This window comes from Watersipora subatra, chromosome 3 (assembly GCF_963576615.1).
Source record: "Watersipora subatra chromosome 3, tzWatSuba1.1, whole genome shotgun sequence".
Taxonomy (NCBI): Eukaryota; Metazoa; Bryozoa; class Gymnolaemata; order Cheilostomatida; family Watersiporidae; genus Watersipora; species Watersipora subatra.
The window spans coordinates 62,321,011-62,343,813 of record NC_088710.1 but is presented as its reverse complement, the minus strand read 5'-3'; the positions used below and the strand labels follow the sequence as shown (position 1 = coordinate 62,343,813).

Below are 22,803 nucleotides of genomic sequence, written 5' to 3'. Positions count from 1 at the left end.
ATTATAGTAAAGCTTTAGACTAGCTTATGTTACTAGCTTAGGTTACTCAAATTCATTGAGTAATTATTTTGTTACGCATGCAACACTGGGAATTCAGCTATTATACTGTATAGTAGAAAACCTGCCTCTTTCAAGCCATTCAAAAACTGTCAACTGACACAATTTTGATTTAGGTTTTTCAACGACAAGTTTTTAAACATGCAACTTCTCATAACATTTGGTGTGATGAACTTCACAGACAGCTGCTCACATGGTTCTGTCTGTATGCCTACCATGAAAGACACAAATAAATGTGTCTCTGATAACATAACTAAAAGATAAATTCACATGACTTCTCTCTTGTACACCAAACATTTTTGATCCTATCCTCTCATTATCTGTTTGTTTGTTTGTTTGTTTGTTTGTTTGTTTGTTTATGTGGTAGCTAGTTTCTTATTGGCTATAATAATATGTTAGTCTACTTTCATCGCCACAATATTTATAGGTCATCAATTAGTGGATCAGGGCTTTCGACCTGCACCCATCATATGCTAAATGTTAAAAATATGGTGTAATATTTATCGGAAGGTTCTGAGATCAAATCTACTGCGAAACAGATTTTTCATTCAAAGGTTTTAAAGGTTGAAGTGCAATAAAATTCACATTACAGTTATTTGGTATCAAAAATTCACCATCTTTTACTCTGTTGTGTTGTAGGTGCCAAATATGTGGAAATGCGATTACAAGCTCTTAAAAGCTCAAAAACGAAAAGGCGCCGCAAATTGGAATCTCTCTATTTATTTGATGTAGACATTACAGTTTGGTTATTGTCTTGTCACGTGATGTTCTCACGGGCATTGAAAGGCCAATAAAAGGCTCAATATAAAACTTCTCGTAGCACTAGTTTATGACAAACACTTTGGGTTCTACCGGAACGCCTTTATCAAATATAGATGCTCGCTACTTTACAGTTTCATTTGAACTTGGTCTAATCATCTAGTCATAATCTGATCATGTGACCCATATTTCTCACCAGAACAATTTCTGCAGCATTTTTCGACCATCACAGGTGACCAACAGGCTCTTCATGTTTATCAGAGGATGATATTCACCCCTTCGAGCTAAGGTTAAAAAATTAATCTGATTTTTAGGCTAGGTTTTGAGATATCAATGCTCAAAATGACAGCATTCCAATGATAATGAAATAGACGCGTCAGGACTAAATAACCGTAATGTAAATTTTGTTTCAAGTCAACCTTTAAGCAACTCTGTAATCTCAACACTTTCTCACTTGCTATCTTACGAGTCTGTCATGTCAGTGATAAGGTATTTGTAACATTTGTACATTGCTTGCTTTTGTCCTACGCTATCATTCCATCTGCAAAGGCTCATCTTGTATCATGTCTCCTACTGTCTACCTCATTCTTGGCTGCACTTTATTTAGCTCTTTTACATCTTCTCAAGGCAAGTTTATCACTTATTAAGTTAACAAATTTGATCTTTAGGTGATACGTTCTTTGTTTGGTTTCCCCTAGCAACCAGATGTCATTCCTCACTGAGTCTCTCTTACTTCTGTTTCTACTGATTATTTGAATGTATTTTACAATTGTCTTCTCAACTGAGGTTTACTATGAGTAAAGCAAGTATTCAGAGACAAAATAGAATATTATTTTACTTTAATTTCAAATTGGTTATCAGAGAGTGTGAGTGAAAGTTCAATTCCTTTTTATTAAGAGAGATTATTGCTAAGAGGATGTAGTTTGTTACATTGTCATTTACCATGGTTCCAACTTAGAATAACTTGTAGGTTTTTGGGGTAGAATTGGCATCTTTTACTACTTATTAATAAATTCTGTTATTTGCTCAAAATCAAGAGAGGCTAACAGTAACATTCAAGTACAAAAAGGAAAGATTTGCTAAACAGAAACATCAATATAGGTTACCAGGTGTCACTTTGAGATTCCATTTACAACACTTCGTGCAAACTGATATTATAAGCTTTCAAAAATATTGTTTAAAAGCTAACGGTGTGTTGATCAGATGACCCTAAAAACAAAGTGAACAAAAGGTTAGTGAGCTGTAAGTGAATTTAGTGAACCGTAAGTGAATTTAGTGAACCGTAAGTGAATTTAGTGAACTGTAAGTGAATTTGGTGAACTGTAAGTGAATTTAGTGAACTGTAAGTGAATTTAGTGAACTGTGAGTAAATTCAGTGAACTGAATGTGAATTTAGTGAACTGTAAGTGAATTTCGTGAACTGTAAGTGAATTTAGTTAATTTAGTGAGCAATAAAATAGTGAAACAGAAGCTAGTTTTGATTAAACTAAAATTAACTTTAAGTTTTAAACATGCTTACTTTTTTGGAAGTATTAAAACATCTAACATATTTGATTAAAACAGGTAATATATTTAAAGATATATATTTAAATGAATCAGATTAAAACACAATGTATTTTATTAAAACAAATAAGATATTTGGTTAAAACAATTAACAACTTTGATTAAAATAGGTAAAATATTTGATTCATTTTAAAAAGAGCAGTTATTTAGAAAACTAAGATCATCAAACTTGATGACACAAACCTTGCTATAATATAATGCTCGCCGTTATGCAGTAGGACAGTTTTCAGCTAATATAAACAGAGATCATGTTTGGTCTTGCAAACTAAAGCCAAACAGGAATTTTACTTTAGCACTTCTTGAGCATTTACAATATCACTTTTACAGCACCCGTGAATACAGTAAACTATTTTATGTCTGGGTGAAATTCTCCTACCAGGTGTATTAGAGAGTTAGTAACTGATAAACACTCTGATTGGCTCAGAAAAAAACAGGCGACCCATTAATATAGTACATGTAAAAAATTCATTGTAGAAATCTATATAATAAACTAATAAAATTTATTTTATTAGTTTAGATTTAGTTTTAGATTGCATAATCTGATTGGCAGCAAAAGTAAAATGCCTAGTTTTCTTTAGCTAGTTGGCAGGTGGCCAACAGAATGAGTTCTACAAAAAAGAACTTTCAACTAGTCATGCATTATTTCACACAATTAAAACACTTTTCCATAATCTTAATCTATATATATATTTCTCAAAGTCCGTCTGTCTGTTGGAAATCCGGCTATAGCTATTATTAGAACAGCTGAGCTGGACAACAATACAGACTCAAAGTCATGGCATACAGTCATTGGAAGCCTAACCTTATTAACTAGTTTAGCGGAGTTTCCATTAGCAATATGCCAGGCTACTAGCTTGAAAAGTACAGTTGTTTGACAAAGTTTTAAAACCTTTACAGTTGTTTTTATTTTTCTCTTAATTTATTTCAACTACACGACACACTTCTCTCATGATACTGTATGTACTTTGAAAGTTATAATGGCAAATGTTGTTAAATGTTAAATACAAATCAATTGTCTGTCCAAAGACTGCTATTACACGGGCAACGCCGGGTGGCACAGCTAGTACATTCATAAACTTTTATAAAATTTCCTAAAACTTTATGTGGTTTTTATTTTTAAACATCATAACTAAACATTACACACTTTTTATTTCCAAAGAGTGCAGTTTACCTGCGCCAAGCAGTCATAGATATGCATTGATCCACTCCCGACATCTGAGCGAGTGTTGATATGTCTGAGCAAACTTGAGGCTATGTATTTACTACTATTTCATTTTGTGTTTTATATTAGAGCCAAAAACCGTAATGCATTTTTGGCTCTAATACGTTCTAGAGTCATTTGATTCTAATGCATGGCCCTAAAAATACATTAGAATAATATGTTCTTATTCTAATGTCTTTTAGAACCAAAATGCATTAGTATAAAAATAATGTGTATATTGTATACTGTTATGCAATAATTTGGATAATAATGTAATAATGAATAATAAAAAATATGCATAATCTATAATAATATACATACAATGTATTTTATTATATTTTTTATTATACATTATATTCTAATGTAAAATAACAAAGACTATATTAAATACATTCTTTGGCTAATCATTGCTTCACATTAAAAGTAATCAAATTTGTCACTGAACTTTAAAATTCAGAACACATAAAATTTAATGCTTGAAAAATACTTTTGATGTTTCAACTAACCAAATATTAAAAGTAAAAACTGGTGATTGATGCTTAATTCCCCAAAACTTGTACTTGATATCTGTGGTCGTATATATTGCAGCTGAACCTAATACTACCATCTACTGTGACTTTAAACAAGATATATGTGAATATAGCAGGAGACCTACAAGACTCTACGCTTGGTTTCTCATTGATGCAAATCAAACAAAAGAATGGCCAAGGAGTGGCTGCTCTGATGAAGGTATGAGATATGCCATTGTTCAGAAATGCATCCAAACTTACCTTTGCTATACCCGAGCATACTACATTGTATCTTCCAAATCGACTAACTTACCTCTACTACACTTTAGAATACTATATTTCTACTATACTGACTTACCTGCACTGCACTATAGGATACTATCTACCAAATCTACTAACTTACCTTCTCTATACTCTAAGATACTATCTACCAAATTTACTTACCTTCACTACACTATACGATACTATCTACCCAATCTACTATTTACCTAACTTTCTGATCTACCTTCAATATATTCTAGAATATTATTTTCCTAATCTACTGATTTACTCTCATAATACTCTAGGACAGTATCTACCTATTTCATTGGTAGGAGTTTTAAAAATAAAGAAACCCTCTTAGAATTTAGGCAGTCTATAAAGGCACTCTCTTTTTAATGTTCAAGTTAATATTGTTAAAGGTTTTTGCAGTGGTTACAAACCATTTTAGTAGTGATTGATGTCATCATGTTTATGGGGTTCTAGAGTGCTTGTATCAAGAACATAAATCTCTCACTAACTTAGTAGTTTTCCTGTTCTCTAATTTAAATTTAACTTTCACTGCAATAAAAATATTTGTAGTTTTATTTAATCTTGTTCTGAGCTGTCATAGCTAACTACTTTAAACACAGCAGGAAAATATTTATAAGGTTATAAAGATTCTGCACACGCCCGCAGCCTCACTTAGCTCTACTACTTACAGCAAAGTTGCTGAAGTGTTCATGAAGTACTTCATTAGTACTGATGAACTTTGTACTGCCAAACTGTAGGGAAAACTGCTCAAACTAAATCTGGACATAATATCAAGTACTTTACTGAAATCAACAAAGATCACAAACAGATGCAAGTGTTTTAGCACATTTTTCTTGTACCTGTCTTATGTAGAAATTATTGCCTTTTTGGACTTGTACTGAGACTCGATGATACTGTCAAAGTGATGTATATGCACTAAAACAATGAAGTGGTTTCTAGAGAAACTCTAAATCAGAAGGATATACCATAGTAATTATCAACTCTTCTGGTACTTTTAGTACAATTACTTACCACAAGTCATGTAACTCAAAAATATTAGTTATGATTTATAATTGCTAAATCCGTTCAATAATCCTAGTGTCTGATATTATCTAACACAACTGCTATAAGTTCATAGTTGATATCAGTATATCTCCTCGTAAATTCTAACTTATTCTGGTTTCATTTATGTTTTTCTTTTGGCAAGCAGCAAAAAAATTTGTTTTGTTGATGATTACTAATGCCAATAAAAAAGTGCTTACATGCATACTATGCATACTTGTATGCATACTTACAAACATCATGCTAAAATTTGCTGGCAACAAGTAATTTCTGGCTGATTATATACAACCTAATAATTTCCAGGTTACAGAGCTGCATTTAGAAGCATAAGACTTGAGGGGAGCAAACAAACAGTGATTTTGTTTTTATTACATTACAGTTTTTTAATTTATATTTTGCCTGTAAAAAACCATACACTGTTTAAGTTTTCATAACATAAAATTCAAATTTTTGTAAGTGCTTACAAGATATAAAACTGAGAACCTTTTGTCCTGAAGATTTATTTTTTTGCAAAAGCCTGATTTTAAAAAAGTTATTGCTACTATTAATACAAAAGTTTCTGATGCAATAGAATTATGAGCAAAGATTAAAAAAGTTTATAATAATTGTACATCAAAAAAATTAATTGAAAGAACATTAAAGCACTTTATTGCATTGCACACTCATGCAATTAATATTACGCTTTTTCAAGTCTGATTTGAGGAAACCATGAAAACTTTTGATTGAGATGCAATAAAATTTGTGTACTAGACTCTAAAATTAATTCTGTAAAGTTTAAACATGTAAAAATCTATCACATTTTAAGTATTTTATTGATGTGTAATTTGAGGGTGATTTAACTTGATGTGGATGGTTAATTTGATGAGGATTAACTAGTACTCATCGTTGAAAAGTTGGAGTTATGTTAGGGCAAAATTCAAACTAGTACTGCGTACTAAGTGTTTTGGCTATTACTGTATCTCTATAACTGTCTTAATGCTTTCTAGGATCTCAATACATGGGACTAGATGGAGCTCAATCCGGCATTTCTAGCACTGCTAAACTGATCTCTCCAAATGTATCAGGTGGAGACAAATGTCTCCAGTTCTGTTACTATACACCTGGTACTAAAGGGTTATCACTGAATGTTTACAAGAGTAGTGACTTAAAACAAGCAATTTGGGGTCCACCTGATGATGCTAAAGGTAATATTTGGCATACAGCCCAGGTTCAGATACCAAGTACTTCTGCAGACTATCAGGTGAGCTCACCTTCTCTCTACTCAGCAGAGCAATGGCATCTCATGCATCCTTAACCTTCTAATTACTAAAGTTAACATAAATTCAGCTGGCAGAACTTGTTATAGGTTATTTTTTTAATTAAGGTATGTTTTACTAAGTGAGAAAAATATTTTCCTAAAGTGTTTCAGCTACATAAAAAACTCCTGCAGTAAACTTACAGAGCTGTAATCATAAAAAATTCAACTGCCTTATTCTGCCTTCAGATAATCTTCAAAGGAACAAGAACTGGTCGACAACCGAGAGGCTCTATACTAGGGCTAGATGATATCAGAGCATGTTCGAGTGAGTTCAAGCAGTTTCATAAAACCTTAATTAACTCTCTGTAATTAGAAAATAAACTGATTGCAAGTAAAATGTTCTAATATGCAAGTGTGGTGATTGTTACAGGGTTTGATGAAATATTAAGTAGTGATAACTACCTGTAGTCACGTGTCTTGGGTGTAGCAAATACATTATTTACCAGCACTAGCAGGAATGGAACCTACGGATAGTGACTGGCTGGCCAGAGGTGGGTTAGGAGCCAGGATACACTGTGCTAACTCCGCAGGAGTTCAGAAGACAGATAAAATGTGACCTCCTCATGAAGGATGACACTTTAAACAAGATGTAAACAAACCATCTTGTCATTACAATAGGATTACACTGGGCATACTTGAACATAAGCTATTATCACAGAGGCAGCCACCATTCTTGGGTTTATCTTGTCTAAGTTTTAGTTACATGCAGAAGAATGGTTATTGCCAATGCTGATAATGTCCTAACTCTAACTCCTTTAATCTGGCTAACTCTAGTCGTATGGTGTTTGACCTTAGAAAGCAGTGAACAGTGTCAACTTCAAAATATTCATGGTCGATTTGATTTATATTGCAGTCTACCACCATTTTGACTACCGATCCGTGTATTCTGTGAATAGTGCTGAGCTGTTGATGAGTTTTACTTTGTTTTCTTTATGCTGCCCTTTCTAAAATTACTCCAAGACTCGTAAACATTTTAGGTCAAAATTTAAGTTTAGTCAAATTAGGTTACAAATAAACAATAAACATCCTAAAGCATCTGAAACGTTTTGAGCTTTTGAATGAATGTTTTTTTCATTCATTTTTGTTACAAATGAGAAAAGATGAATATTTACTGTTAAGTTGCAGGTGTGTTTTAATGTAAATGTTGAAATGCATTTTTAGAAACAACAAAAACAGTAACATTACCATCTTCAAGAAGTTTGTTCACAAAGTCCATCATCAGTTCAACTACACCAACTACTTTACCTTCTGCTACACCCACTACTACACCCACTACTGCACCAATTACTTCACCCACTACTACACCCACTACTACACCTACTGCTACAGGCACTACAACACCTCCTACTGTACCCAACTCTACATTTGCAGCTGCACCCACAACCACAGCTTTCACTTCTGCATCTTCATTTGATAATTTATCAACTTCGTCTCCAGGTAATCTAGCTATTTGTTACTTATCTTTGTAAAACCTGAAGTCTGTTAGTTGAATATGATTTAGAACAGAATATTTACTTTTGAAGTTCAACATTCATTTTCTTCAACACTAATTCTTTTAGCCAAACATGTTGTTCACTTAAAAGTGTGACTTTAGGAAATTTCTAAATGCTTCAAGAGCTTGTCATTAAGTCTGAGTGCTTTGAGTGCTGAAATTCTTTCAACTGTTTCAATTTTCTGAGAAAGTAAATACAGTACTAGACTCATTCCTTATTGGCTACCTTTAGCTGTTTATCAATTGTTAGATATGAATCATTGGTCTCTTAATGTTAACCCCTTCCCTTTTCTGAAACAATATTAATTGACTCTTCTGTGTACTAGTTTAAATTAGGCTCTGCTGCTGTGTTTATATATTTTCTGCAATGACTCTCATTCAAAAGTATATTTGCATTTTTTAGAAAAACCCTTATTAGCTACAGCACAAATTTTTCAGTATGTGCCAAATTAATTTGTTGTTGTCATTTTTGTGAGTCTAACACAATTCTCTATAGTTATAAAAACCCTTCAGTAATCCTTATAATCTAGTTTTGTACAGACAATTGAATGCTGTACAATCCATGACTTCAAGTTGTAAGGAGATAGCTGAAACCTCTATCTGTCTTTATTAGCTCATATCTGATCACATTTACAGCTCAAAACAACAAAAGCAAAAGTGTTTTTCATTCGCAATCGGTTTTATTTTAACCAAAGTAAAAATAATAGTGAATGTGAACATCTTTGGCTGTTTTTAACTAGTAATCAAGTGTTATATACTAATTTGTTAGCCTTTCCATAAGAGCAGATATAAGTGACCATTAACAACTTTAGCGTATACAATCTTTTCTATTTGGCTTATGCGATGTGAGTCACTAACAATAGGGCTAACAATAACACTCAACTCTAAGGCTATCCCATGTATGCTTCATGCTTGAAGGTTTTACATGCTTTTTATTAAGAAGTGTGGTAAAAACTTGTTAATTTTAGGTTTATCACTATATTAACGTCATTCTAGTCTGGTATAGCCTTACCATTTGTTCTTTGTCGATCTCATCAAAAATTACATACATTCTCCAGGCTTCATTGCTACAAAGCGATCTAAAGGGTAATTATTTATAGTTGTTGCGATCAGTTTGTTTTACTTGTTAAAATGTTGACTATATAAGATGAGTTCAAGAGCACACCAGTCAAGAAAATGTAAGTCCTATAAGTTGATTGTCTGACCAATTCTCTTTGAAGTCTCATCTGAACTACACTGCAACTTTGAGGGTGGAATGTGCAACTATACCAGAAAGCCCATGTTTCTATTCTCATGGACACGACAAGACACAACAAATCTAAATGGACCAAGAAGTAGCTGTTCTCTAAAAGGTATACTAAGATATGTACTCGCACAGGATATTACTCATTTATCAGTTTACAAGAAGAGTTCCTTATTTGATACATATTCAATGTTGCTTAGATAGTTAGACTGTCTTCTCAACAAAAAAAAGGTCAATTATTGAAGGTTGTTTATGTACCAAGTTAAATACTTCATTATTCAGGGTCTCATTACGTCAGTTTGGATGCTGCACAAGATGGCTCCTCAACTGAAGCTAGATTAATCTCTCCACAACTACAAAGAGGTGACAAATGTCTCCAGTTCTGTTACTATACATCTGGTACTGAGAAGGTATCACTGAAGGTCCTGTGCAACAGCAATGGGACAGAACAGACTATATGGAGTTTACCCAGTGGTCAACATTCTATGTGGCATAGAACCAAAGTTATGATTCCAGAAGGTTTCGCAGACTATCAGGTATTAGTTACTTTCATTCTCAAGGACTGATAGTTTTCTTGTGTAAATGAGCATTGAGAGTTGAAAGTCAAAACACATTTATATATTTTAGATTATCTTTCAAGGTACCAGAGAAAGTCAGCAGCCAAAAGGAACTGTAGTAGCGCTTGATGACATCACTAGCTGCCAAAGTAAATATGTTATAAACAACTTGTCAATACTTAACTTTAACTACTACGAGACAAACTTAGCTTGTTAAGTTTATCTTGTAGTATTTACCCACATGGGTAAGTACTACGAGATAAACTATTTGACTCAAATAAACGCTTTGATAATGTCATTATTACATAGTTATTTAATTTAATGAATTGAACTTCCTTTAGATGGAGGTAGTTCTAACTCAAAGAAGCCAACGTCGAGTACGGTACATCCAAGTGTTAACATCCGATCATCCAAACATACTCATCACACACAGGCTCCTGCTAGTTCCACATTTTCAAAAGTCACTGCTAAAGGTGTTGCTACTACAGTGCAACCAATTGACCACCTCGTGTATAATATTTCCACAATCCAAGAATGTTTACACTCTAGAAATGAAGGATGTGCTTTTAGTGAGACACCAGGAATAACTCAAATAAATATCACACAAACATCAGGTTAGTAGTTGTTTATTTCAGTTAAATGCATGATTATTTCTCTGAATACTTTTAACATTAATTTTTATGCAAAATTCTTGGAAACAAGTTTCACAGTTTTTAAAGTTTTAGAAGCCTTCTTTGTACAATGAAAAACTTAAAAAAGTCATACTAGATTATTTTCTTTTTATAATAGTCTGGTTAATGATAATAATAATAAAAATGAGAAAGGAGAAAGTGGAGAAGTGTCAAGACCTGGCAAGAGACAAGAGAAATAAGAAGAATATGAAAAACATCATCAACGGTATTACCGATCATCGAGGAGCACTGGGAGCAGCGGCAAACCTGCAGGAACAAATGCAGCTGCTAGACATAGAGAAGAAGGAAGTAGATAGACAACAATTATCTGCCCTACTAGGATCAGCGAGAATACCGAGAAATGTGTTGGATATCCCAGGTTAAGGGCCCCCAGCCCGATACCACCGGCTGAAGAGCTGAGGGAATCAACAAGGACAATAATAATAATAATGTTTAAAAAATTACTTATAACTAAATACTTCAACTATGATAAACATGAGGGGTTGTGCTAAATATATTACATTCATTATATAAGTGTTGCAGAAAGGTTAAGGACCCCAGTAATTGCCCAAGCTGAAGATGCATGACATGACATACTAATATTAATACTATAGACCAAAGACCTCTAAGATATATTAATCATTTTTCTAAGTATCGTTGAGAATAACACTGACAATAACAATCAGCAATAAAAAGAAGAGTGATGCCATTATTAGTGACTGAAGGTTTGTCAGTGCAATATGAACCTTATAACTTGCCTGTAGTACACATGAGAATAACTGTCACCACTGGTTTCTAGAGCCACAGTGGAACTTCTTACCAGATTTACGAGAAGCAGAAGGCATGATACAGTCATTGTTGTCTCCCCTGGTTGCATCAACAATCGATAGGTTCTGTTTGAGTTTCACCTACAAAATATCCAGCCAGGTTTTCGACTCTACAGAGCTAAAAGTAGTTCTGGTCAGCAGCGATGGACTGTCACATGACCTGTTCATAGATTGGCAGCACTCGACAGACTGGGTGCCCAAAAGTTTGACAGTACACTCACTTTCAACCACTTATCAGGTATGTTTGATAGTTTGGTTAGTTTTGCTGCAATTCTACATGTTTTGCAAAGCTATTATTAAATGTGTGTTTTACACAAGACAGTTATGTAAACAATCACTATAACTGTTACCTGATTGTTCAATAGTATGGAACTAGCTAACACTGAAACTTTTGAAGCAGAAAAAAGTTAGTTACTTGTAGAGACCACGCTGGTACATGTACAGAAGCTAGTGCTACTTGTACAGACTCTAGGGTTACTTGCACAGACTATAGTACCACCTGCACAGACTATAGTACTACCTGTACAGACTTTAGTACTACCTTACGAACTCTGGTGCAGTCTAGACAATAATTTGTGTATGTTATCTGGCTAGTTTGATGTTTGTAGGTCAAGTTTGTTGCAGAGTTCTCTCAGCAAAATGACTCTGTTAAGCTAAAAGGTGTTCAACTTCAAGATGGTAGTTGTAAGTAGTTTTATTGCTATTTTTAAGCAAAAATAATTTGGTTGTATTGTAAAAATTATGTTCATCGAAAATTGGGTTTTCAAATGTCATTTGAAAACCCAAATTTCAAAGAACATAATTTTTACAATACATGTTTTTGTTTCATATAATTCAAATGTCATTTGGAGTATATGAGACAATATGACAGGTATATGAAAGATATTGCAGGGCTCACTGTTTACACTTTCGATGTGCGCAAACTGTACACCTCTTTGCTTATCTCAATTTGATAAGAAATCAGCGCCTTCACAGGTGTTGCACGAGTTAAGCTATCCACTGATCGAGATATCCACACGCTGATTTGTCATACAATCTGCATTAGCACTTCATAATAAAAGTTGCAATCGAGATCCAGTACTCAAGCAGATAACTTCCAAAACAAAAGGGACTGGCAGGTCAAATCAGAGCTAGGGGTATACCATGTAAAACTAGTGCTCTGTGATGTCAATGATGACTGATTCAAGTGAATACTGTGTGTCACTAGATTTAAGTCATTATAGAAAGGTTGATGAATATTATCAATCTACAGTCTACACAGCAACTGAAGATTTTGATTGAAAATTGTGATTGCATCATCAAGTTTAACATGAGTTTCTATCTATAGCTGTTTTGGAGTGGTTATACATCATATCATGCATTTTGTATGTTTGATGTTTTAATGACCACATATTTGTTATACCACAGGTCCTTTGACAACTAGTACAGAGACTCCAACCATCACCACTATGCCATCTATGACTTGCTATTTCTATGGAAATCTGTGTGGTTTTCATCATTCTCGCAAATCAAGCTCTGTATTCCAGTGGCACACCCACCTCACAGGAGGTAAGTTTATATGATATATATAGTGCTTGTTGTTTTTTTGGCCCACAACAAGTTATCATGTACCCAACCACTTGCATAGAGCACAATGTATAAAGGCTTGTTTAAAGAGGAAAATTTATAGAAAATACATCTATGGAAAGCTAAACCAAAGTTCAGTAGTGTAGAAAACAAGCTGAAGACACATAATTATAACATTGGTTTCCTGTTCAGTTGGAGGAGACGATCTAATTGTGAATCACTGTATGATTGATGTGTAAATGTAGTTTCACCAAAGCTGTGGAAGCAGCTCAAAGGGCTACTAAGCATCACACGCAGCAGTACAGTGTACACACAGCAGTACAGTGTACAAACAGCAGTACAGTGTACACACAGCAGTACAATGTACACACAGCAGTACAGTGTACACACAGCAGTACAGTGTACACACAGCAGTACAGTGTACATACAGCAGTACAGTGTACACACAGCAGTACAGTGTACACACAGCAGTACACTGTACACACATCAGTACAGTGTGAAATTGTGTATGTATCGTTTAAAGAAAATTAATTGTCAAACATTTACTGTTTTTATTTATTTCTATCTATAATCATTATTTGCGTTAGCTTCAGCATCACTTGTTATTTTACTTATTTATTGGTATATTTTATTTGAATAAGAAAAATTGCACAAAATTTATTTTTTGTTAAATTTAGGTACTATATCAACAGAAACAAAGTTGACTAATGTCCTAGTTGTTGTATAACTTTTGCATAACGGATGGTGGTTCATGAGAAGCCATCGTGCATCTGCTGCATCACAAATCATAACAGTCATTGAAAATATCTTTCTGTAATAAATTTAACTGACTTCAAAGTTTTCATATTATACGAGGAGTATTCTTGCTGGGTGTTTCTCTGTCTAACTCATATGTTATTTATATTAAATTCTCAAACTCAACGCAAATTATAATATAACATATATTACAAACTAACAAACTAACAAATGTTCTACTCAACCATCTTGCTGTAGTGCAGAATAATTGCGCAGATACTTATTACAGCAAACGGCGCCATAGTAGATAGTCTAAACAGTAGAGTCTCAATGCCGCACGGAACTGTCAGCATACAAGTAATAATAATTTCCCAGCATGAAGTTATTCAACAAATATAAATATCATAATAGACTAAGGTCATAGTCTATAAACATCATAATAGACTGAGGCCATAGTCTATAAATATCCTAATATACCGAGGTCTAAGTCTATAAATATCATAATATACTGAGGGCATAGTCTATAAATATCATAATAGGCTGAGGGCATGGCCTATAAATATCATAATAGACTGAGGTCATAGTCTATAAATATCATAATAGATTAAGGTCTAAGTCTATTATAGACTGTCTATAAACTAAGTCTATATACTACATGTAAGTCTATATTATGATCCCACGACCAAACACGAGCGAAGCGATTGGTTTGGGAGATTTATGATAAATGCACATGTGCACACGACTCCCGAAAAATTATCCGTTAACGGCCGTCACCAAACCCTTGTACGAAATCTTATCAACAAATTCAACTATTTTTCAGTAAAGTCGTTTAAGTATAATAATGATACAAAACGAATATAAACCTATGTAAATATGTTACCAAGCCTTTGAAAGGTTACCGCAAATTCCTAAAACTAATCCATCTGATCATCATAATATCAATGCATTTTACTTCTATTATTGGCCAATATTGCATTTCTCCTATTGCAGAGGGAGAGATATAAACATATAATCTTTTCCTTTCATTATTGCTATTTGTTGTACATAATAACACCCACACCCAGTACATTACAGCTACCATTGCAGTTATCCTATTGCACTGCAGTGCCATTTGACTGCTAATATTGCATTTCTCAACCATCAGTACCCTTTCTTTCTTTCCAATATCACTTTGGTCGTGGGCTGTATGACAGTGGAATTTCTAGTATTTATAATAAATATCATAATAGACTGAGGTCATCGTCTATAAATATCATAATACGTGTATACTGAGGTCATATTCTATAAATATCATAATAGACTGAGGTCATCGTCTATAAATAACGTAATAGACTAAGGTCTAAGTATATAAATATCATAATAGACTGAAAACATGGTCTAAAAGTATTATAATAAACTGAGAGCTTATTCTATGACAAAAGCAATAGTTGCATGTTACTTAGAAAATTGAGACTTTAGCAATACTTGCAACATTTTCCTAGTAAAACGATACAAAGCAGTCATTGTAGTCTATTTACAGGAGTTGTCTTACACTGCTTCTTTATTCTTTTAAATTTGCTTTAGATTACATGCAGGCCCATTTATTCCAGGAGGTTTTCAGCATCAGGTATTTTGTATTTTGCATTTTCTACCCAGGTTTATCTGTAAAGAGTGACTTTGGAGAGAAACCAGAGTTGGCATCAGTTATATCACAGGAACTACCATACAGAGGAGATGCTTGCCTCAACCTCAACATATCCACTACACCTTCAATGCAAGTTCAGGTTAATACTAAAGACACAGAGGGTTACGTCATGCCTATTCTCAACGTTAATACACAGGGAGATAGAGTACAGTTGTCTGTGACCTTCTTGGCTAACCTCTCCAGGGTAAGAACTGCTTGAACTTGTGTTACAATGCTTTTGAGATTTCTGACTAGTAAATTACATATAAGCGTGTCTTTTCATAGATATCTAAACAAAATTTGTATGTTTGTATATTACTTGTTCTCACATAACATTGATCTCTATAGATCCAGTTAGAAGCAAGCAACCCAAGCTGCCCTGGTCAGATACATATTACATATCTTGACATCAAGCCAGGAGCATGTAAGTCTCCTTACCACTCAGCACTGTTACCTACTCATACTCTTTGCTTTTATAATATTTTTACTCAGCTTTTATAATTTAAAAAGTTTTTTAGCATGTTGAATGTGAAATCATGAAAAAGTTTTTTTTCTTGCTGCTTTATCAGAATTTCTACGTTACTTTGGTATGCCTTAATGACTCACTGTAAATTCATTAAAAAGGGTGTTTTCTCTTGTAACTTTGCAAAGATTTTAAACAGTCAAATAAACTTTGTCACAGTTTGTAAATTTTTAAATGAAACTATTTTTAGTGTATCAGTAATTTATGTTGAAAAGTTATAAGAAGATTTCACATTTTTTAAACATTTTTATGGGATTTTTATTATTACGTGTATAAGATTTCTAGCCATAGAATAATCGAGTCATTTGTTTTTAAACGACTGTTTTTGGCTGTTTTTAGCAGGGTGGGACCTACAGATGTTTGTAAATGTGTACACAAACTGTGTACCAATTACATTAGATAATCACATCATACTTTTGATCTGCCAAACTGGTCTACCTTTTGCTATATCACTGCGTCTTTTTTTATAATATACTTATGACTGAGACACATAGAAAAATAATACTGATGAAACCATATTTTAATGAGTTGAGTTGTGTATAAGATCACTGATAAATATGAATACTTGTGACAGAAATCATTCATTAAAAAATTGTTATTGTAATTTTGGTGGTAGCTTGGCTATATCTTGTAGCAAGCATTTCTAATACTCAGCGTGTTGTAGAATACAGACATTGTCACAGTTTAATCAAGCCACAGAGGTCGACAACTGTTCGTGGAAGAGTGAAGTCAATAGCATTTTAAGTTCAGCAATAAAATAACTCTGTGTTAAAATAGAACAGCATTTCTCATTATCTCAACAAATTTGGTTTCTGCATCATACATCATTGTAACCTGTTTACTTGTTTGCAGGTGAGGCAGTGACAGATTGGAGGATATACAACCAGAGTAGTGTCTGTCCAACCACACCCAGTACTTCTTCTACAACTACTCAGACGACAACCACAGCTATAACAACCATAACTCCAACCACTACTTTATCTACCACTCCTGAGCCTGTACTGGCCAGTCAGGCAAACTGTGACTTTGAAACCTCCAATTGTGGCTATTCGATAAAACCTACCAATCCGTTTTCTGTTTCCTGGGAGAGAAAGACATATGCTGACGATTCTGCTATTTCTTCACCTGATAATAGTAAGGAAGGATTAAGAACTATTACTAACAATAAGTCTCTGAAGCCAACTCATAACCTGGTCTAAAAAGATTCTTTTACTCGAGTTTTATCTTCAAAAAGTACACCATAGTTATTTGTACTAATGATAAACTTGAGTTGAGAATATGTATGATTAACGCGTAGTATCATCATCCAATTAAGATATCATAATTACAATAATTTTACTTTATTTTCTTATTTAATTAGAATATAAATAAGTACATTCATCCAATTAAAACCAAATCTCTAATTTTAGTACATCTCTGCCATGTATGTAATATAAACAGAACATACGAACTGAAAAAGCATCAAAATGTTCTTGTGGTTCCCAGGTTCCTACTTCTTGACTGCACTCTACTCTCACTTTGGAGGTCCGACAACTTTTACAAGTCCCAAATTATCTGTTAGAAGCAGATGTCTTACATTCTATTATTATGCTTTGGGAGATATAGCTCTCAAAGTCTCATCAGAAGTAAAAAAGAAACCAAGTCAACAACTGTGGAGTCAGCAGGGAGAGCAGCACCCTACATGGAACTTGGCCAAAATTCCATTAGAGACAAGATTGCCAATCAACCGTAAAAACTACAAGGTACAGTAACTCCTTAGCTGTATCATAATGGAAACAGAGCACTTATTTGAACAATTGGTTCTTAACTAAAATTGATAAATATGTATACTGCATTAATTTGGACCAGTAAACTTTTAAGGTATATTATAGTATAAATTTGTTAATCACTAGTTGCATACTCTGGTATGCAAGCAATGAAGGAATTGTGAACAAAAAGTTGTCCATTTGTTTAAAGGCCATTATGCAAAAGTATGCCGCAATGTATCTCCCCTTGTCTATATTGATTTGTGCATTTAATATCATGCTTGACTCACTAAAATTGACTGCCGCTATTGTCGTACAAACTAATTTAAATCATATTAATAAAAATATAAATGCTGTTAATGAATTGATTTAGAATTGATTTTATTGTTTAATAATGTGGAATTCACGCTATTTGATCTTTACTCTGACTGCCGCAACATTGAAATAGACATATATTATCTCTCTAAATAAATCTACAAGTCTGTGTTTGTTTCATTAGCCTTAAACTGTTGTAGATTGTACTAACAGCATCTACGCCATCTCTATCTATGAAGAATGCTGCTGCTGTCGCTGTTGATGACATCAAGTTTCTCACTGAAGATTGTTCAGGTAATGCTGACTTGATGGTATGTCTTTCCTTATGACTACTCCTCATCTTATTCATCACTTATAAACTAATAAACGACATCAGTTAGTTTAGTTGGGCATTCAGCTGGTATACCAATAATTAGCAAGTATGAATAAATATATTAGATGCTGTCAGATCACTTTCTGTTCAACAGTTGTTAATACTGTTATATATCATTCACCTAACAGAGAGCTACTAATACACCATGCAATTTAAATGTCTTTAATTTGGGCTCATTAGCATTTATAAATGAAAAGTAGACTCTATCACTGATTACAATGTAAAATGAATATTGAATTTGCAAGTATACTCACTTTTAGGCACTCCTATCAACCAAGTTTGAAGTTTTAATTTTAATGAGTTGTGTTAATCTAATGTTGTTGTTATACATATTTATTATAAACATTTTATATCATTAGAAAACACTACTAAAAGCCTAAATCATGCTATCGCTATAAAGTGCTAAATGTTCAATAAAATTTGACAAGATTTTGTAAATGGTAAACAAAATTGTGTTGACAGTTTATGGATATTTATAAAAAATTTCTTTGCACACTGTTTACAAAAAAGCGATTTTCCAAGAATCTGGTATATCTCACTAACAAGCATAAGAAAATGGCTTGTTTCATGCAAAAGGAGGAGTTTTTAAATCTTTACCATGTCAGTAATCTTTTTGTATTTAGACCAACATGTTATGATAGCTAACTGGGTTAAAAATATTACTACTTGTTTCATTTTCCTTGTACTACAGATGTCACTTAGTGTCCAGGAAAATCCATTATCAAATTTCATAGAAAGTTTTGTTTGTCTCTCTCCCTCTCGTTTCCGCAATGACTGTCAAATGGTTTAGGTTTAATCACTGACTCCCATTTAGCTTTGTCTCCAGCCTTCTCTTGCCATCTGTTTAGGCTTAGTTTCTTCAACTTCATGTTATGCTTAGCTACATCTTTGTATCTCAGTCTTGGTCTGCTCTGATTCCTCTTTACTTCGTAGAGCTGTGAATATAAGAATAGTTGTGTATTAATTACAATACTCAGCTCCAAAAGTTTTGGTGGTATTTCTTCATTGCGTAGGATTAGTATAGCAAGCATGCTATAACTTACCTAGTTTCAGTTTTTATTTACTTCATTTTTTAGGAGGTGCTAACACCTTCTCTACAGTTACAACTCCATCATCTGTCAAGGAACTTGTGCTAGGAGACTGCTCATTTGACAGGAGCCAGGATCTTTGTGGTTATTTAAGCCTTGATACAACTGATTTGGACTGGCAGCAGGTGAAAGGTCATGGCACGACATTCTTTACTGGCCCAGAAAAGGATCACAGTGGTCATGGTATGTTAGATGTTTTACTTGCCCAGACCAGGATGATAGTCGTGATGACATGTTAGTGGTCTGCATTGAACCAGCGCGAGATCAAACTGGTGATGGTTAGCTTATGCATCATTAAGGGCTCAGCGCAAAATTACAGTAGTGATGGCATGTTAGGTGTATTCACTGGCCAGAGCAGGATTGCTGAGGAGATGGCATGTTAGGTGTAATTACTGGCCAGAACAGGATTACTGAGGTGATGATATGTTAGGTGTATTTACTGGCCAAAGCAGGATTGCTGAGGGGATGGCACGTTAGGTGTGTTTACTGGCTAGAGTAGGATTGCTGAGGTGATGGTGTGTTAGGTGTATTTACTGACCAAAGCATGATTGCTGAGGAGATGGCATGTTAGGTGTAATTACTGGCCAGAACAGGATTACTGAGGTGATGATATGTTAGGTGTATTTACTGGCCAAAGCAGGATTGCTGAGGGGATGGCACGTTAGGTGTGTTTACTGGCTAGAGTAGGATTGCTGAGGTGATGGTGTGTTAGGTGTATTTACTGACCAAAGCATGATTGCTGAGGAGATGGCATGTTAGGTGTAATTATTGGCCAGAACAGGATTACTGAGGTGATGATATGTTAGGTGTATTTACTGGCCAAAGCAGGATTGCTGAGGGGATGGCACGTTAGGTGTGTTTACTGGCTAGAGCAGGATTGCTGAGGGGATGGCATGTTAAGTGTATTTACTGGCTAGAGTAGGATTGCTGAGGTGATGGTGTGTTAGGTGTATTTACTGACCAAAGCATGATTGCTGAGGTGATGGTGTGTTAGGTGTATTTACTGACCAGAGCAGGATTGCTGAGGGGATGGCATGTTAGGTGTATTTACTGGCCAGAACAGGATTACTGAGGTGATGATATGTTAGGTGTATTTACTGGCCAAAGCAGGATTGCTGAGGGGATGGTGTGTTAGGCGTATTTACTGACCAAAGCATGATTGCTGAGGGGATGGTGTGTTAGGCGTATTTACTGACCAAAGCATGATTGCTGAGGTGATGGTGTGTTAGGTGTATTTACTGACCAGAGCATGATTGCTGAGGGGATGGTGTGTTAGGCGTATTTACTGACCAAAGCATGATTGCTGAGGGGATGGTGTGTTAGGCGTATTTACTGACCAAAGCATGATTGCTGAGGTGATGGTGTGTTAGGTGTATTTACTGACCAGAGCAGGATTGCTGAGGGGATGGCATGTTAGGTGTATTTACTGGCCAGAACAGGATTACTGAGGTGATGATATGTTAGGTGTATTTACTGGCCAAAGCAGGATTGCTGAGGGGATGGCACGTTAGGTGTGTTTACTGGCTAGAGTAGGATTGCTGAGGTGATGGTGTGTTAGGTGTATTTACTGGCCAGAGTACGATTGCTGAGGGGATGGTATGTTAGGTGTATTTACTGGCTAAAGTAGGATTGCTGAGGTGATGGTGTGTTAAGGGCCTTTTACACCTTCGAAAAAAGTCATCTCAATCATTTGCAAGCCTTTTGCATAAATTGGCGTGACATAGCCTTTGTGAACCAAAATAAAAATTACGTTTCTAGTCACATTTGACAATTAGAAAATGTCATAAAAGCTTTTTCAAATCAGTTGGGTATATGCAAACATAGTCCCAATCTTTTGTTTCAAGTCCAATTTGATGAGGCTACAATCTTAAATGACACTCAAGTAATAAAAGTTCTACCATCTTCTATATAAGATGTTCTAGTAAAATCTAGTCTACGATTACATAATGCTATTCCTATAATGAACTGTTGATACAAATTAAAATTTGAGTTCAAGTAAAAAATGACATTTTTCATAAATGTCTGCTATATATATAAAGAAATGTTCAAAATCTTTTTATTTAAGAATAAATTAATATTTTTAAATCAATGTAGTTAATGTTTTTTGCTAATATATTTTGAACATTTTTCTTTCATATTCGAGATAGTTGAACTTGATGTGCTGCAAGCAAGTTGGTTATTATTTATTTGTTTTTGATTCAAGAATTTTTGTTGAAATGTAGGATGATGCTATGAGTTATTTTTAGTTGAGTTTAATCTCACAGGCAAGGAAAAGTTCCTAATTTAAATGTAGTAATGTAATACTCTTGCATAAAATAATACAAGTTTTAAATCGCTAAATGAATCAAACCCCTAATTAAGCTAAATGAACCGTGGCAACGTGCACATACAACAAACTGTTCACCAATTTGAGATTATTGTTTCAAATTTCATAGACTAATTATAGTGTCTATGAATGGGTAATCTATGGTTGTATCTATCAAATTTACAGCATAAGCTATTGCTAGCTAGTCAGAAAAAGATGAGATGCAAATAGTTTGTGAGAATCACTAATAGCAATTCTTGGAAACAAGGAACAGCTACACGTCTTTTGCAAAGCTTCTAGACTTTGTCATGGAAGACTCAGTGACACTACAGCTGTAATCATACTAATTTTAGTAAGTTGTTAAATCCACCAATATCAAACCCTGACTTACTATTTTCTGTTGTTTTATAGGTTACTACATGGCTACAGATGCCTTATCATCTGCTACAAATGGTACCATCTATCAGCTAGTCAGCCCTCGACTCAAACAAAGCTGTTCCATGTGTTTCACATTTTACTACTATATGTATGGCAATGAGACAGGAAACCTCAATGTCAATCTTTTCTATAATAATACTATACACAACATGGCATCTATCCGGGGAGAACAAGGAAAGATGTGGCTCAAAGGTCAATTCACTATCAATGATATCTACACTCCATACAGGGTAAGTTGCACCAAAACTAGAGTCACTTTCTGTACTATCCTCTTACATAGCTAGCATCAACATGATCCTGAGATGATCATAAGCTCACGTTGTTGAGGATGAACAGCAGTTCGATCCTAAGAACTAGTTTCTTGTAAGTATGCTTGATTGAACTGAGCCTTACAACCTAATGCTGAACTGACAACACATAGCAAGTACTTTACCACTTGAAGGACCTACTTCAAACTAAATCTACATTCATTTTCTTTACAAGTTTACAGTTAACTATGCAGTAGAATAAAAATTTAAGATATTTTGTTAAGGTAATCTTCAAC

The 22,803-nt window shown here is 34.2% G+C and overlaps 1 protein-coding gene across 1 annotated transcript; it reads left to right on the top strand.

Moving 5' to 3' along the window:
* Nucleotides 1-1,379: 1,379 nt before the first annotated feature.
* On the top strand, nucleotides 1,380-10,019 carry LOC137390835 (MAM and LDL-receptor class A domain-containing protein 1-like). The gene is made up of 7 exons (XM_068077151.1): nucleotides 1,380-1,443; nucleotides 4,169-4,309; nucleotides 6,408-6,661; nucleotides 6,905-6,983; nucleotides 8,048-8,155; nucleotides 9,431-9,562; nucleotides 9,736-10,019. The coding sequence occupies exons 1-7, from the start codon at nucleotides 1,380-1,382 to the stop codon at nucleotides 10,017-10,019; spliced, it is 1,062 nt and encodes a 353-aa protein (XP_067933252.1).
* The last annotated feature ends 12,784 nt before the right edge of the window (nucleotides 10,020-22,803 follow it).